The sequence below is a fragment of the Sebastes umbrosus genome, chromosome 5 (genome assembly GCF_015220745.1).
Source record: "Sebastes umbrosus isolate fSebUmb1 chromosome 5, fSebUmb1.pri, whole genome shotgun sequence".
Taxonomy (NCBI): Eukaryota; Metazoa; Chordata; class Actinopteri; order Perciformes; family Sebastidae; genus Sebastes; species Sebastes umbrosus.
Window position 1 is genome coordinate 8,362,089 of NC_051273.1, and position 18,146 is coordinate 8,380,234.

At 39.7% G+C, this 18,146-nt stretch overlaps 1 protein-coding gene across 1 annotated transcript; it reads right to left on the reverse strand.

Moving 5' to 3' along the window:
- Positions 1-2,393: 2,393 nt before the first annotated feature.
- On the reverse strand, positions 2,394-14,209 carry pgm1 (phosphoglucomutase 1). Its single transcript, XM_037770351.1, has 11 exons — positions 13,863-14,209; positions 9,234-9,396; positions 8,931-9,074; positions 8,529-8,654; positions 8,187-8,377; positions 7,489-7,643; positions 7,251-7,366; positions 7,010-7,145; positions 5,930-6,113; positions 5,573-5,707; positions 2,394-3,113 (listed from the first exon to the last, which is right to left on the reverse strand). The coding sequence occupies exons 1-11, from the start codon at positions 14,106-14,108 to the stop codon at positions 3,024-3,026; spliced, it is 1,686 nt and encodes a 561-aa protein (XP_037626279.1). The 5' UTR covers positions 14,109-14,209; the 3' UTR covers positions 2,394-3,023.
- Positions 14,210-18,146: the final 3,937 nt, after the last annotated feature.

Genomic DNA, 18,146 nt, shown 5'->3' on the forward strand with positions numbered 1-18,146 from the left:
TTCACAATAATTTGATAAATTGTAACTTTTGTTAGTAATATGCATCACTAAAGCACAATATCAGCATGATAAGATGGGCCCTTTTTGAAGAGGGTCCCTCCACTGTGCTTACATGGTAGGCTACATAATGCTAAATAACCACAAAACAAACATGGAGACATTTAATATTCCAGTAGAGGAATTAGAGATGCAATGATTAATCCATCAGTTGTCAGCTATTAAATTAATCGCCAACTATTTTTGATAATAGATGAATCGCTTTAAGTCTAAATTTCAGCTTCTTAAATGTGAATTTTTTCTGGTTTCTCTACTCCTCCTCTATGACAATAAACTGAATATCTTGAGTTTTGGACAAAACAAGACATTTGGGGACGTCATCTTGGGCTTTGGGAAACACTGATCGACATCTATCACCATTTTCTGACACTTTATAGACCAAACAACTAATCGATTAACTGAGAAAATAACTGATAGATTATTTGACAATGAAAATAATTGTTAGTTGCAGCCCTACCCGGCACAGAGTGGGAGGACACCTAAGCCCACGAGAAGGTTATTTTCTATCACGACAACCATCACAACTTCCTGGAGAACAATGTTGTAATCCTGCTAGCGTACGATGCTCAATGGCCTCATCCTCATGGCCATTAAAGTTCTCCAGTGATGACATTAAATGGGACATGAATTATTAGTTTTGGAAGAGGCAAACTGGGATAAAAGTATTTAAAGTACTCAGGTGTTATGGAAGCTTCACGTTCCTAACTCTAACACTCGATCACTTGATACAGAAAATGCATAAGGAAAGGAAAAGTCTTACAGAACGAATCACAAGAACCAGAGGTTTCCTGAGTCCTTATTTGAGGACTTTGAGAATGATGTCTTTGTCCGCCGCGTTGCCCTCTTGCAGGAGAGCAATGAACACGCTGCTCTAAAAACACGAGGCTCGAAGCCAGCACCAGAGAAAGCCATTTGGACATCTAATAGCCGCGGACCAGGCCAGCTTAGCCTTATTGTGATTACCTGATGTAATGACAGCCAATCCAAATACAGCCTGTAAGCCATTACGAGCCGAAACAAGAGGAACACATTATGTATTGCACTATGTCAACCTGACAGGGTCTGAACAATGCAGCAAGAAAAAGTTTCCACCCCGTTACTGTGACTCCTAAGGGACCAGAGAGGAACTGTTTAGGGTACTTACATATCCCAAATGCCACAGATTGGGCCTTTGAAGGGTGGCAGTAGGCCTTAAAAGCCCTATCCTCGATCTTAATGTAAACACAGATAAAAGATTGGAAACATTTATTCGGATTTAGCTCTTCATGGCCGACAATGCTATTTGAAATATGTGTCTTGTGTCAGTAAAATTACAGGAACGGTATAATAGCAGCAATTTCGTTATACATCAGACTTTTCAAATATCTGCAAGAAAATACAACTTGAATGGTCAATTAGTTCCAGCTCAGGAACTTTTACTATTTACCACATGTTTTAGGGGGATTAGTGCAAACAGGTAGAGCTGATTGTGTCGGTCAGTATGAATGACACTGACATGCATTAACGGAAAATGTGCCATCTGTGATTGAGGCCAATTTTGACTTTTCATGTTCAGAGAGAAACACTGAGCGTTCCCTGTGCGGTGCGTGGGTGCACCTGATTTTTCCACCCTCACTACTATTAACTAAATTGGAGCCAATTTACGTACAGATATGGGAGTTGTGTGAGGAAAAAGTTGACACCAATCCAACACCTCTAGAGCCTCAAACATCATTCACTTCATTTCCCTTGTGAAAAACTACATTTCAAAGAAAAAAGAAGAAATAAAAATCTGTTTTAGCTCTTGACTGTTTGTCTTTAGATACAGCCTGTGGGATCCGCCGACACTTTATAACTCTAATCGTCAATCAGGATTACGGTGACTATCTCATTACACAAGAAGACTTGCGAGGGAGGGAGAGAAATCATCGAGTAATGCTTCTCTGCTTGCCTCAGGAATGTCTTCAGAGAGGCATTGACTTTTTTCGAAGCACTTTATTCTCTTGGAGTCTCCTGTCCTACGACTTGGCTCCTCTTCGCTGCAGGACAGGATCTTTGCGTTTATCTAGAATAACTTCCCGGCTGAAAAGAAGCATCATTAATACCACGCCACACACTCTTGTTTCAGTCTCTCCTGTGAAGGCTCACTTTTCTAAACTCGGGTCTGCTAAGGCAATTACAGCTGGCCTGAACACTTAGTCAAGCACCAGCTGGTTTCCTGAAGGAAAGGTACAGTATCTATAAATACGTTTGTGTGCCTATGACAGATATACGTATTAATTAAATGCATAACATTTTGTGAAACCAGAAATTAAAACACAAAAAAATATATATTTCAATAATGACCACAGTGCTTCTTTTATGTGAGGTTATTTTTTTATTAATGGTGGATGTGTTAATTCTCAAGGCTTTAGGTGTGGGTCATGGTTCAGGTTGAGGGAGAGGGGAAGGCACCAAGATTAGGGGAAATGTGGGGTGAAGTTGCCCCAAAATAGCTGATTCCTGGTCAGTTTGCCAATTTCGCCATCTAATGATATGATTGAAGAACAGATCTGGACAATAACATGATTCCAGAAATTACATGAGGCACACTAAATTCAAGTTTTTCTTGAAATGTTATTTTTAAATCACATTAATAAATGCGTGACGATGTCTATATGCCTGGAAGGTCACTTGAGAAGATTCATTATCCGACCCCTAAGGTGGATTTCCCTCCTTGTTTTAAGAAAATTGCATATAAACACTCACTTTAGTCCAAAACTGGACAATGGCAGTGGATAACTTTCAGTGGAAGATAAATCAAGAGCTCCTCATGTATTTTCTTGTATTCAACCTGCAAGTTTGAGTTTCACTTTTTACGTCCAGCTCTGTTTTCTAAGAGGGCCAGGGACTGAAGCCAAGACAGCATTCAAGGGGCAGCTTCACCCCCGAGAGAGAGCGGAGGTATCCCGTTGCTGAGGGTGAGTGGAGGCAGTGTGGTAGAGGAATCATGTGATCACAGTAGGGGCGGTGCGTCCAGTCTTCTCTTGGAGCTGAGAGACCTTCAGGGCGATGTCTACCAGGGGAGCCAGCATGACCTGCACAACGAGACGACACAAACACACAGAACATATGACTTCCTATACAGGTCATGCTGCACATCCTGCAATCCATGCCTTTTCTTATGGCCTTGTATTGCCTGCAAGTGTTAAAAGTAGGGCTGTCGAAGTTCACACGAAAATAACGCAAATTTGTTTTAACGCCAATAATTTCTTTAACGCATTAACGCAACTTAAGTTGTCAGTTGTAAACCTAGAGTGAAGATACTGGCATCATACGAAACTAGAAAACCTAAAAAATCCATTGGACCATGTCATACTAGCTTGTCGCCATGGAGGTTTTTCAAAAGGGTCCCTTGACCTCTGACCTCAAGATATGTGAATGAAAATGTGTTCTATGGGTACCCACGAGTCTCCCCTTTACAGACATACCCACTTTATGATAATAACATGCAGTTTGGGGCAAGTCATAGTCAAGTCAGCACACTGACACACTGACAGCTGTTGTTGCCTGTTGGGCTGCAGTTTGACATGTTATGATTTGAGCATATTGTTTTATGCTAAATGCAGTACCTGTGAGGGTTTCTGGACAATATGTGTCATTGTTTTGTGTTAAGTGATTTCCAGTAATTAATATATACATACATTTGCATAAAGCAAGCATATTTGCCCACTCCCATGTTGATAAGAGCATTAAATACTTGAAAAATCTCCCTTTAAGGAACTTTACGGTAAGGTACTCATTTTGAACTGATGAAAAATGTGCGATTAATTTGCGATTATCACGATTAACTATGGACAATCATGCGATTAATCATGATTAAATATTTTAATTGATTTACAGCCCTAGCTAAACTGTTAAACTAAGGGCCTTTTTTACTGGAAGTTTAACACTTAAAGTAATAGTTTGACATTTTGTGGACTACACTTACAGTACTTACTTTCTTGCTAAGAGTTGGATGTGAAGATTGATACCACTCTCTCATGTCTGTACGCTAATATGGTTAGCTTAGCACTAACTTAAAAAAAAAAACAGATGTTTTTTTAACTTTATTTCTTTCTTTTTTTTTTACTTTAAAAAGTTAGATACCAGGGAAATAGCTAGTCTCTAAAGATAACAAAACCCATCCATCAACACATCTTAAGCTCACTAATTAACACATTATATCTTCTTTGATTCTTCGGTACAAGAAGCAAAGTATAAACTATTTCTTTTCCGGGCACAGCAGCAGCAGAAACCGGGAAGTAGGGCTGTCTGCAACCAAAACAATTCTTAGTCGACTAACACGCAATTTTCTCAACTAATTGATTAGTTGATTTAATCGACAGATCTGTGAAACTGGGTTTCTCCAAAAAGAATCACACAAAAGCACAACTTTAAATCCTGTGTTTACCAGAGATGTGCTCATAAGTTTCCTGGAAATAAGTCATTTCATTCAGCATGAAAATGCCTTCTAGCTGCTTCATATTTACTGTACAGACATGGGAGAGTTGTATCTATCTAACTGTGTACTCCCTGCAAGAGAGCAAATAGGCATACTTCCCAAAGTGTCAAACTATTTCTTGCATCATGTGACGGAGTTGGTCATGCGTTTCCTTTGAGCTGGCAGCTAAAGTGAGTTTCAAAACTATGAGCACAATGTCGTCTATGCAACATGCCAGAATAAAATAATTGTCTGAGTTATTCTCAACTCTACGAAGGTTTATACTCCAGGACTTTACACAATATAATGAGCATATTTCACACACCAAAGCGAACCAGGAAAAACTGAATATTCAGGAAAACAACAACTGTTTGTTGAAATGTTTGAAAAAAATGAGGAAATGTTTGTTGTGAAGTCTTTCCTCCTTCCTTGAAAACCTGTTTAAATCTTACGATCTTGGTGTGTAAATCAAACCTACCCAGAGTCAGCCGACTGAACCATTAACCCACTGGCCATTTATCTGTCAGGTTAAAATTCTGAAGCAATATGTTTCTGCTTATCGGGCCGTTCATGGTGTGTAAGCACTGAAGAGGATAAAGGGGCTCGAGTAGAACTTTCATTCACTTCTTTTTGGACTTGTCTTGCTTTCTTGTTCTACATCTCCTCCCTGTCCTCACCAGTCAAAACGACTTTATGAAGTGTCTAGTTGGAGCTCACACACTTTATGTTTTCTTCTTCATTCTGGCACTGATAAGCCGCCATAACTCAAGACTTGGCCAAACAGCACTGTAACTTGTTTTCGGAGAGCTCCACCCAATGAAAGCTGGCTGTCCTGCAGGTTACAGATCATTCTGGCCAGCCTGAAGGGTTCTGGGGCCCTGGTGAGTTAAACTATGATCACTGTAACCTTTAATCTCTCTTTTCTTTTTCTGTGATTTTTCATATACAAAAATACTCAAGAGAAAAGAAAAACTGGCACTGGCTCCATGAATGTTTATTTATCTGATGACTTCATTGTCTAGTCTCTCTCTCTCACTGGATCTAGCTGGCTTGAATTACTCCTTTTGTGCTGACCTGTGGGTCCTGGTATATCTTCTGGGGGTCCTTCTCATAGCTGTCTATGTAGAGCCTGATGGTTGCTCCCGCGCTGCCTGTACCGCTGAGACGGAAGATGATCCTAGATCCATCAGCAAAGATCATCCGGAGTCCCTGAGAGAGTGAGAGAGGAACAGACAAAGACGGGGAGGAGATTATGATTGATGAAAACGCACAGCAACTGGAAAACATGTGGAGGTGGAATTATGAGGTGCAATAACGCTGCTGCGCGCTGCTTACAGACGTCCATCTAAGTAATGGACGACATCTGCTGATCGATGGAAAACAGAGAACACAGAATAGATTCTCAATGTGCTCCGCCTCGCAGCCTCTCACCTGGTTTTTGGACACACTTCCGTCCACGGGGTCTGTGTAGGAAAAGTTGTCAGAGACAGCCACCTCGTAAGTCTTATCACCAGAAGACAACTTCTTTCCTACGAAGGATGGGTCGAACATGGTCGTTTCCAGCTCCTTGATCATCTTGTTGGCAGCGTCGGAGTCGACCTCCTCATAGTCGTACCTGGATGGGAAGTTTGACTACGTTGATGAAAAAATATAATCTGGTGTCTAACTGGCATCAGACAATTGGTGACTTTTGGTCGTAAGATAATCACTTTAACTTTGAACTTTTTTTGAAGGGATAGGAGTGAGAGTCTCCGCAAGTTTAAAGATTTTCCCTATTTGTAAACTTGGAAGAAAATTACGATTTGGTCACAATCACGAAAAAAACTGAAACTTTTAAAAATAGTGTTGTAGGAGCTATTTATTTGTTGTTAATATTTATTTGTTGTTTGATTGATTATTCTAGATGTTTGCTTTATTTAGATTAGACTTTTGATAGTTTTTTCTTTTGCTAGTTATTTGTTTAATTATTTTTTCATGTTATATATTTATTTTTTTGCATAATTAGTATTCTGTTTTGTTTGTGAATTGTGTAACATTGTGATTATATATGTAGGTAAGCAGGTATAGGACCAGCATGCACCTGGGTGGGCCTATGTTTTATTACCAGAGTGTGTTCTTTCCATTGCTTGCTTGTTTATTTTTTATAAATAAATCATAAGAAACACAGAAACTTTGCATTCATGATGCATCAGTGGCCTTTTGATTTTACTGAAAAATGGCCACTACAAGTGTCTTAAAACAGCTATATAAAGTACTGTACTGTATATTGATTTTCTCTGAGCTTTCATGTGCTGCAGTTCTCTTATTCACCACTAGAAGGTGCCAGAGTACCGTTTGAGCAACCGACATCCCTACATCATCCTAGTATGTGTTGTTACAACTGTTTCAACCAAAGTCCTGGAACAAACAATTATTTAAAAAGAAAAACACCACTGGCAACCTGAAATACTCATCTTCTGGGACCAAAGCTCACATTTCATAAACCACTCTACAGGGATCATCATTCCTAACCTGGTAAAGAAGTTCCTGCCAAACTTCTGCCAGTGTTCCTTCATGATTTCCTCCACGCTCTGTTTCCTGGTGGCTAAGATTGACAACCATGCAAGCACCGCCCACAAGCCGTCCTTCTCACGGATATGATCTGAGCCTGGTCGGTTAGCAGAGGGAGAAAAAGGGGGGGATGAGTGATTGAGTGAATGCTGCTTTCATTTACTGCAGTTCTGGCTACATAAATCGGATGACATTCAATCACCTGTGCCGAAGCTCTCCTCTCCACACAGTGAAAGTTTTCCGGCATCCATCAGATTTCCAAAGAACTTCCAGCCAGTCGGAGTCTCGTACAGCTGCATCTGCAGAGCTTTAGCCACACTGGAACAGATTGGCACACACGATAAACCACATAAGAGAAGGTTGATCTGTGACTGATCTTGAACAGCACTTGTTCAGTTTATCAATGAAGGAAAACTTTAGATTGTGGTGTGGCTTTTTACTTGTCAAGGGCTCCACTGGTGGGCATACTGCGGGCCAGTCCTTTGACACCAGTCTTCTGGAAGTAAGGGATACTGGTAATGTTGGCAGCGATGACAGCCACCGAGTCTGAGGGGTTCACGAAAAAGCCGTGTTTACCCAGTACCATGTTGCGGTCCTGAAATAGGGACATAAACAGGGGTCAACAGTCACAAATTGCAGACAGGATTTGTGACTTTTATGAAGAAGTTTTCTGAGTTGTAGTGAATTGTTGTTAATTGGCAACAGAAAAGTTTAGTGGCAGCCCCTCTGAGGTTTTCTTGTGGAAGATATTGAATCTGCATGGATCATGTTTTACACCCGACTACATGTAGAGGTGTTCCTCAAAAGGGTATCTCAAAAACTCAAATTAAATCCATTTTCCACAAACATTTCTTGCTTCTCATTATGAGTTTTGAACTGGCTGTTCCTTTCACAAAACACAGGAAAAGTGTCAGGAAGAAAGCTAGAGAAAAACAGCTAAATAAAAACATTCACTGTCCTCATTAAAGGTTCTCTATACTGAATTCAGAGCATTATCTATGATTAAGGGATTGCCTTCACGCATTAGGGTGGGCGTTAGGCTTCCACGGCAACACCGTCGGTCAGAACTTCACAACTCCGCTCTCGCCTCTCCCTGCCGCAAAGTAATCTTCCTAGAAAAAAAAAAAGGCTGACTTACACCATCACCATCAAAGGCCGCACCAAAATCATATTCTCCTCCTTTCATGGCGTTGACCAGGTCAGCAGCGTAGGTCAAGTTGGGGTCAGGGTGGTGACCGCCAAAGTCCTCCTTGGGGACACAGTTGACTGCTGAGCTGGCAGGAGAACCCAGCTCTTCACAGACGATCTTCTTCACATAAGGACCAACCACTGGAAGGAGAGAGAGAGAGAGAGTCCAATACACTCTGGGACCAATACACTCAGGTACCCAGTTTCCACTCTCTGAATTTTAGGACCAAAACCGGCCTTTGCAATCTATTTTGCCTGTCATAGTCTGAAGTTGTGCCGTGCTGTTTCCTACCTCCGTGCATAGCATCCAGGCGAACGTTGATGTGCTTGGCTCCAGAGAGAAGCTCCTTCAGTGCAGCGAAGTCAAAGATCTCCCTTAGCATCTCAGCATAGGCCTCCACAGAGTCCACAATCTCCACTGAGACAAATAAAGAGGAAACAGAGACTGATCAAGACAGCAGTAGATGCTAAGATAAAGACCGAGTGGCTAACTAACTTTCATCACACACTTGTCACACTAGTTTAACGGATGTTTAATGAATTTTACAAGTCAACAACTGCATTTATTCATGTTTTTATGACCAGATCTGTATAGGAGCTGTCTGTCAACAAGACAAATCAACATTTGCCACCACTGTCATCAACAAGTTGTCTTTCAGGTGAGCTCAGGTCTCTGCTCTCTATGCCACTATACCTGTAAAGGGCTTGAAAGTGTCCACTTCAAAGGTCTGTTTGCCGATCTTGGACAGATCCGCTTTCAGCTCTGGGCAGATCTGATACTCCTGCAGGGTTTTGCTGACCTCAAATATTTTGTTTGTGATGCCCTCTGGAGCAGGTCCTAGGGGACAAAGTCAAAGGATGGTTAGACATTATGAACTGACGGAAAATACGGATGATGATACAGATGACTCCATGCACATTTCTCCTCATTGCTTGCAGTGTGTTACATAGTAGGCAGAGGTCCCTTGGGTCTGTAAACTCATGTGACTCCACTAACCTCCACTGGAGATGTTGTACTTAATGCCAAAGTCCCCATCGGGGCCTCCAGGGTTGTGGCTGGCTGTGAGGATAATGCCACCCACTGCCTTCATCTTGCGGATCACACAGGAGACTGCTGGGGTGGACATGATGCCATTCTGACCAATCACCAGATGGCCAATCTGCAGGAGGGGACATAAATACACAAGGAGACACAGATCAGTGCACTCATCCACACACACACACACACACACACACACACACACACACACACACACACACACACACACACACACACACACACACACACACACACACACACACACACACACACACACACACACACACACACACACACACACACACACACACACACACACACACACACACACACACACAGGCGAAGAGAGCAAGTTGAAGCGCAGGAAAATGACGGCTAAATGTTTGGGGAGAGTGAACTAAGCCTCTCATCCCATTCCTTGTCACTGGAAACAGTACCAAACAGGACTGCATGGTTTGTTCGGCTGAACATACAATAGGCGGTGCTCTACCCTGTGGCCGAAAGTATATTTACACCTGGCTCTGCACATATAAGGCAAGGACAATCATTAAAGATCCCAACCACCCAGCCAACGGTCTTTTCTCCCTGTTGAGGTTGTGAAGAAGGTACCGGATACACTAGGCCAGCACTGAGAGGCTCAGAAAGAGCTTCTACCCTCAGAGTGTGTATCTCTTAGGCAGCGACCTAAGAAATACACATATATTTTTAACTATCCTATTCAAAACTCGTTTTAATGCACAAATTGAAGGAACTGGCGGGATTACATTTCACTGGCATTGTACGATTGCATGTGACAAATAAATTTGATTGATTGATTTATCTTTTCTGAAGTGTTAAATTGCTTTACAATCAACTACTAAAAGTTAAACCTGCAGAAGGCAGAATACTTTTGGGCATCAATTGGCATAAATTCCATAATAACCTTGCAGCATATTGTAATTCAAGTGCTCTGAGAGATAACTAGACTTCCGCACCTCCTCATGGCTCTGTTTTCAGGCTTTAAATAATCTAGACTGTGACGGGAGACTTTGGCCAATCACATCATTTCAGAGAGAGAGCGTTCCTATTGGCTGTTCTTTCAACAGAGGCAGCTGTCAATCACTCGGAAACTCCAATTAAACGGTCAAACTAGGCAGCGCTGATCAAATATGATTTGATTGGTTTGTTTTCCATCGGTCTGTGAAATCTTGCAGATGCCATTAGGAGCACCGGAGGACACAGAGGCACGTGATTTTGTTTTGACAGATTACCTGTCTCATGCACTGCTGAAAGGATATAGTGACCGTATTATAAAAATAACTTTTTTTTAAAAATCATATTTGCTCCAATTCTACCCACTGCTGCTTGCCAAGAAGAGGGTACATAATAGTAGAATAACAAGTATATCTTGTAGATGACTATCTTTAAAATTGTGTCACTATCTCAGTCCAGGAAATCCTATTTAAACATACAATGGTTTGCTTTGTGTAAAACATATAAACAGAAGTGCCCCTGTCTGTGCACCTTTGGCAATGACAGTTTCTCCACTTCTTCATTTCCTAACATCAACCACTTGTGGAGTAACTGAGAAAGATCAGACTTTGTGCAACTTCATCCTGCTGGCATCACTGGTGAACCCTGCATTTACCAAGCCTTGCTTTACAGTAGCTGCACAAGAGACAGAGCGGTCATCTCTTCTGAGAGAGAGAGGGTCACAGTTTAAGTCTCTACCAGCTATTCTCAACCACTGGTGGGCCTCAGAGCGCCATCTAGTGGGCTGCGGCGATACTTCAAATGGTTAGATTAACCTCTTCAAAATCTGATGGCCGCTATTCTGTCTTTCGGAGGTTGTAGCGGGCTCAGTTTTAAAGCTAGAGTTTAAATACTGGTATCATATGGAACTAGATGCTAGGTTGTCCGGAAGAGCTCGAAAATAACGCTCAGAAGATACGCTAAATTTTGTCAAAGAAAAACTGGCATGGCCATTTTTAAAGGGCTCCCCTTGACCTCTGACCTCAAGATATGTGAATGTGAATGGGTTCTATGGTTACCCATGCGTCTCCACTTTTCAGACATAATGTTCACGGATGCAGTGACACGAAATGGAGTGTTTTTTTGGAAAACTAAAAAATGATGTTGGAGACAACCCTGCTCCAGTAAACTCCACAGCGTGTGGTGAGGAAATATGACCCTGATTACTTTGGATTCATAACGACAGGCAGTGATGGGTGAGGATAAGCTGCATATTTGTGTGGGTCATTACACCCGACAGTGGCATAACATATATTTATTATTTATAGCCCAGTTTGTCATTTATTTGGGAAGGTGGTCCTCGGGTAAGGTTTATTAATCACAAGTGGGCTTCAAGTTACAAAAGGTTGAGAACCCCTGGTCTTGACAGCAACCATAATGTCCTCAACAAATATGATGAGGCTTGCAATTTATATGTACCAAACTTGAGATAAGGGTGGTAAAATGCCTAAAATGTCAAATAAAACATGAACATACTGCATGTTCTGCATCTATGCTGCAGAGATATGCAGGGCAACGTGACTGGCTGCACGTTGCAGGTCACGCCCCCCTCTTGGCTTCAGTAACATCAGACTGAAGGCAGCCAGTGGCATCTCTGCAGTGCACAGCTCATTATGAAACAACCACAACGTTTAAGGCTATAATGCTTCCTTGTGCAACAACAAACCAAACTTACTCATCTGTATAATTGTGCAAGACTAAACCTGAGTCATGATTTTAATCCATTAAACCAAAGCAAACCAGTTCAAAGTCAGCATGTAGCCTTAAATGTCAAAGGTAATCGTTTGATATCCAAGTGGCCTCCTTCATGCACTTTCTCCTAAAGATCACCAGGGTCAAGCTGTTCATCAGAGCCAGAGCAGGAAAACCCAGACGGCTGTTAATGACACCTGTCTTTTTACATAAAGACATATCAGAAGCTGACTGAATACGTTTGAACCCTTAGAAAACCATCAATTAACCACACAGCTAACGTACAGCGTGTAACTACAGTATCTTGAGCTGACTATAACGTTACATGACATGTTATTAGTGACTTATTTGCGTTACTTTCGTCCCAAATAACGATAATAAGTCACTCCACTTCTCCTGGTAGCTATAAGCTATAGTGATGGGAATTCCGGCTCTTTTTAGTGATCCAGATCATTTGGCTCAGCTCACCAAGAAGATCCGGCTCTTTCGGCTCCCAAACGGCTCTTTGTTTTTACCACTTCTGCCTTTTATAATTCATCCAAATTTAGCTTTAGCTGTTTTGACCTATGATTAGTATGTGTGCACATATATATATAACATAAATTATTTAATATAATTATACTAAACCTTATAATTTCCAGAATACCGTAATTTTACATGCTGCTCCGTTTCCGACTGTCACTCATCTTGTCTGCTATTCGAGCACCACCCTCCTCTCTCTTTCTCTCCTCCTCTCCCTCCTGCTCTGTACCTGTAGACCATCAGCGCACCGCGCACCCCCGCCCCTCCCTGCTTGATGGTATGATCCTCGTCTGTCATCACCAGATTGGTCGCACTGACGTCAATAACACAACACTCAGTCACGGTCAGGGTACGTGTCCACAGGGGCGTTTTTTATCGCGAGGGGACGCGACGCTTCCTAGCATTGGACGTTTGGTGGGCTGTCACTAGACACAAGGCTGTCCCCACCTGATTGGACGAACGCTTTCCCTCCGTGGGCTGCTGCTCCCAGCTTTCAAACCGGAACCAGTATGGAGGATCGTTTGGAAACTTTCTTCTCTTATTTAACAAAAATAGTGAACGGCCAATGGCGGGAAAGCCTTTGTCCAATCAGGTGGGGACAGCCTTGTGTCTAGTGACAGTCCACCAAGCGTCTAATGTTGGGAAGCGTCGCGTCCCCTTGCCATAAAAAAACGCCCCTGTGGACACGTACCATGACTGCATGTTGTGTTGATGACATCCGTGCAACCAATCAGGTGATGACAGAAAAGGATCAAACCATCAAGCAGAGAGGGGCGGGGCGCTGACGGTCTACAGGTACAGAGCAGGAGGGAGAGGAGGAGAGAAAGAGAGAGAGGAGTGCGGTGCGCGAATAGCAGAAAAGATGAGCGACAGTCGGAAACGAAGCAGCATGTAAAATTATGGTATTCTGGAAATTATAAGGTTTAGTATAATCATATTGAATAATTTAAGTAATATATGTGCACACATACTAATCATAGGTCAAAAAAGCTAAATTTGGCTGAATTATAAAAAGGCAGAAGTGGTATAATGAAGAGCCGTTTAGGGAGCCGAAAGAACCGGATCTTCTTGGTGAGCTGAGCCAAATGATCTGACTCACTAAAATGAGCCGGAATTCCCATCACTATATCACAGAGTGCAACAATGTATCTTAACGTTACTGTAACCTTAGTAACGTTACTGTAACCTTAGTAACGTTGCTGCACTGGACACTAGCACACCTGTCAGGTAGCTATTAGACATGTTATCCAGAGTCTGTATGACAGCTGGTGTTTCCTTAGCTCTCTCAGCTAGCTCACGTTAGCACACATATATATGGAGGACATGTAAAGGTGGACATTATGTCTCCTTGTCCTCACTGACCCCGTTGGCAGCAGCGATCTGAACGATGAGCTGAATGGCGTCCTTCATGTAGAACCGCCCGTCTCCTCCCACCACCACGGTGGCCGCCTGGCGCTCCTCCGGCTGGATGACAGACAGGGTGCTCTGGATGAAGTTCTCCGCATAGTGCTGGTTCTGCTGAAACACCGTCACCCTCTTCCTCAGGCCGCTCGTACCGGGCTTCTGGTCCTGGTACGGCTTGGTCTTCACTGTCGTTACTTTCACCATGTTTATGTTTTTAACCCCCCTAGTGAGTACTTATGGTCCCCCCCGTGTGATCCGCAATCTGTCCCGATGAGGAGGCGACTGCAGCGGCCGAGCAGCCTCACGTACACACCGGACACCTCCCCCTCCTCATAGACTCCTCCTCCTCACTTTAAAGGGCAAGTAGAGATCATGGAGGATCTTTTTCACACTCAACAACATGAGACTTTGACACATTTAGTAGTAGTTTTCGGTAGTTTTTTTTATGCAGTTATTTCTGGGTATTGTAAATAATAATAGTATGGTAACCTAATGGTGCACAGGGCCATAACCAGGATTTAAGAAATACAAAGGTCATGTGTTCATCATGTCCCCACCAGCCTCAGATAATGTTTCTTAAAGGTCCCATATTATAAAAAAGTGAGATTTTCATGTTTTTTTTATTATAAAGCAGGCTTAAGTCCTCATATAAATACTGTGAAAGTATCGAAACACTCAATCCACAGGGAAATACACACATCCCGTATTCAGAAACTCTGCAGCTGTCAGGATTTCTGCCCATTTGTGATGTCACGAATATACAATATTTAGACCCTTGACACAGATTTAAATGTAAACAGACTGAAAAATGTCCCAAAAAAATGTAAAAAAAAGCCTGAAAAATGTCCTTGGAAAAAAGTCTGATGAAAAAAAAAATTCAGAAAAAACGTTTGGAAAACAAAAGTCAGAAAAATGTCTGAAGAAATGAAGTTTGAAAAATGAAAAAAAAAACAAGACAAAAAAATGTAAAAAAAAAAAAAAAAAGTCTGACAAATGTCTGTGAAAAAAAAGTCTGATGAAAAAACAGTCTGACAAATGTCTGAGTTAAAGTTTGAAAAATGTCCAAAAAAAAGTCTGAAAAAAGTCTGTAAAAATAAGTCTGAAAACTATCCTTGGAAAAAAAAAGTCTGATGAAAAAAAAAGTCTGTAAAAAAAATGTTAAAAAAAAAGACTGAAAAATGTCCAAAAAAAAGACAAAAACAGTAAAAAAAAAAAAAAAGTCTGAAAAATGTCCTTGGAAAACAAAGTCTGATGAAAAAGAAATTCTGAAAAATGTCGGAAAAAAAGTCAGAAAAATGTCCAAAAATAAAGCTTGAAAAATGTCCAAAAAAAGGACAAAACAATGTAAAAAAAAAATGACAAAAGTCTGTGAAAAAAAGTCTTATGACAAAAAAAAGTCTGAAAAATGTCCAAAAATAAAGTTTGAAAAATGTAAAAAAAAAAAATGTTTAAAAAAAGTCTGACAAATGTCTGTGAAAAAAAAAGTCTGATGAAAAAGAAATTCTGAAAAATGTCGGAAAAAAAGTCAGAAAAAAAAAAATGAGAAAAATGTCCAAATATAAAGCTTGAAAAATGTCCAAAAAAAAAGACAAAATAATAATAAAAAAAAAAAAAAGTCTGAAAAAAGTCTGGAAAAAAGAATTCTGAAAAATGTCTTTGGAAAAAAAAGTCTGATGAAAAAAAGTCTGAAAAATGTTTGGGAAAAAAAAGTCTGAAAAATGTCCGAAGAAATAAAGTTTGAAAAATGGCCAAAAAAAAGACAAAACAATGTAAAAAAAAAAAAATAACAAAAGTCTGTGAAAAAAAGTCTGATGAAAAAAAATGTTTGAAAAATGTCTGAAATTAAGTTTGAAAAATGTCTAAAAAAAAAAAAAAAAAAAAAAAAAAAGTCTGAAAAAAGTCTGTGAAAAAAAAGTCTGATGAAAAAGAAATTCTGAAAAATGTTGGAAAAAAAGTCGGAAAAAAAAAAAGTCGGAAAAATGTTCAAATATAAAGCTTGAAAAATGTCCAAAAAAAAAGACAAAATAATAATAAAAAAAAAAAAAAGTCTGAAAAAAGTCTGGAAAAAAGAATTCTGAAAAATGTCTTTGGAAAAAAAAGTCTGATGAAAAAAAAGTCAGAAAAATGTTTGGAAAAAAAAAGTCTGAAAAATGTCCGAAGAAAAAAAGTCTGACAAATGTCTGAAAAAAAGTCTGATAAAAAAGAAATGTCTGAAAAATGTGTGAAAAAAAAGTCTGAAAAAAAGATAAAAATGTGTGAAAAAAAAAGTCAGAAAAATGTCCAAAGAAATAAAGTTTGAAAAATGGCCAAAAAAAAGACAAAACAATGTAAAAAAAAAAAAAAATAACAAGTCTGTGAAAAAAAGTCTGATGAAAATTTTTTTTTGAAAAATGTCTGAAATTAAGTTTGAAAAATGTCTAAAAAAAAAAAAAAAAAAAAAAAAAAGTCTGAAAAAAGTCTGGAAAAAAGAAGTTTTGAAAAATGTCCTTGGAAAAAAAAGTCTGATGAAAAAAAAGTCAGAAAAATGTTTGGAAAAAAAAAGTCTGAAAAATGTCCGAAGAAAAAAAGTCTGACAAATGTCTGAAAAAAAGTCTGATAAAAAAGAAATGTCTGAAAAATGTGTGAAAAAAAAGTCTGAAAAAAAGATAAAAATGTGTGAAAAAAAAGTCAAAAAAATGTCCAAAGAAATAAAGTTTGAAAAATGGCCAAAAAAAAGACAAAACAATGTAAAAAAAAAAAAAAAATAACAAGTCTGTGAAAAAAAGTCTGATGAAAATTTTTTTTTGAAAAATGTCTGAAATTAAGTTTGAAAAATGTCTAAAAAAAAAAAAAAAAAAAAAAAGAAAAGTCTGAAAAAAGTCTGGAAAAAAGAAGTTTTGAAAAATGTCCTTGGAAAAAAAAGTCTGATGAAAAAAAAGTCAGAAAAAATGTTTGGAAAAAAAAAGTCTGATGAAAAAAAGTCTGTAAAAACAATGTTAAAAAAAACAGTTTATTTCCCGTTGTAGTGTATGTGAATGTCATCAGCTGACAGGAAGTACACATGGACCCAAGCCGTTGCAATTCTGTTGCAATTCCGTCAAAATGCGCTAAAACGGAGCGTTTCAAAAAGAGGGTAAATACAGACATATTCAGGCAGACAGTATGAGGAAAATAAAGTTTTTTTTAAACATTACAGCATGTAAACATGTTCTAGTAGAAACACAAAATATGTATGAATAATAATATATAATAAGTATGAACTGAAAATGAGCATAATATGGGACCTTTAACTATTTTCCTGGCAGTTTTTTCCAATCATAGACAATAGATAGTAGAGAAGCCCTCCCGTCATACTTGCCAACCTTGAGAGTTTTCATCAATTTTTTGCCCCTGCTTGAGTATTTTTTTTCTCCTACTCTCCATTTCTCTCTCCGCCTCTCACTCACTGAAGGTCCTTTCAGACAACGTGACAACGGTACAACGGTACAACGGCACAACAGCGATCTGAAACACATTATTTCCAATGGATTGCGCTTGCCACGACGGCGTTTCGCGGCGTTGAGCAAATTCCCACTTTGGGCGCTACACACTATATCACAACCATCTCTTCCACCGTAAAATCTTGTCTCAGAGTATTATAAACTAGGGCTGACCCGAATGCTTCGAAGCTTTGGCGAAAAAAAAGTCAGTTTCCTAATGAAGGATCTATGAAGCTTCACATTTATTCATGCTTGAGCAGACTTTTGTACCCTTAAGGTCAAGTCCCATGCACAGAAGGGTCAACGACTGCGTGGCTTGTTGTCCAAAATTTTACACCAGCTACAAAATCTGGATAGAAAGTTTATAAAATTATCCATTCTCTAAAAAGTCAGCAGTTACTCTTACAAATACTCAGAGAGAAAGACATTTACATACACTCCTTAACAATCTGTTGGAGTGAAAGGGTGAATTTCACAGAGAGAATATTGTGAAATAGTTGCTTCATGTTTGCCTGTTGCATCACAGTGTGTTTGATTTTCATTCAGGCAGAACAAAGTTTAACGTCAGGCCTGCCATCATGAAAGTCGTGTGTGTGTTTGTGTGTAAGGGTTGTTTTGAAACCAAGATATGTAGCTGTATGTATATGCATATAATTGTGTACATACCAAGAGCAGAGTCAACATACTCTCAGTTCTATCAGTTCATGGCATTAGTTAAATGAATCTACATGTTATTGTTATATAGGTGATTGATTCCCTGTTGCCATCATTTTTGCCACTGTTG

Bases quoted from the DNA above. Each gene is read 5' to 3' on its own strand.
- pgm1 (XM_037770351.1), bottom strand. From the start codon at position 14,108: ATGGTGAAAGTAACGACAGTGAAGACCAAGCCGTACCAGGACCAGAAG. The intron at 6,114-7,009 runs GTTAGGAATGAT...CTTCCCATCCAG, and splicing joins GGCAGGAACTTCTTTACCAG to GTACGACTATGAGGAGGTCG. The intron at 3,114-5,572 runs GTCAGCACAAAA...CTCGTTGTGCAG, and splicing joins AGATATACCAGGACCCACAG to GTCATGCTGGCTCCCCTGGT.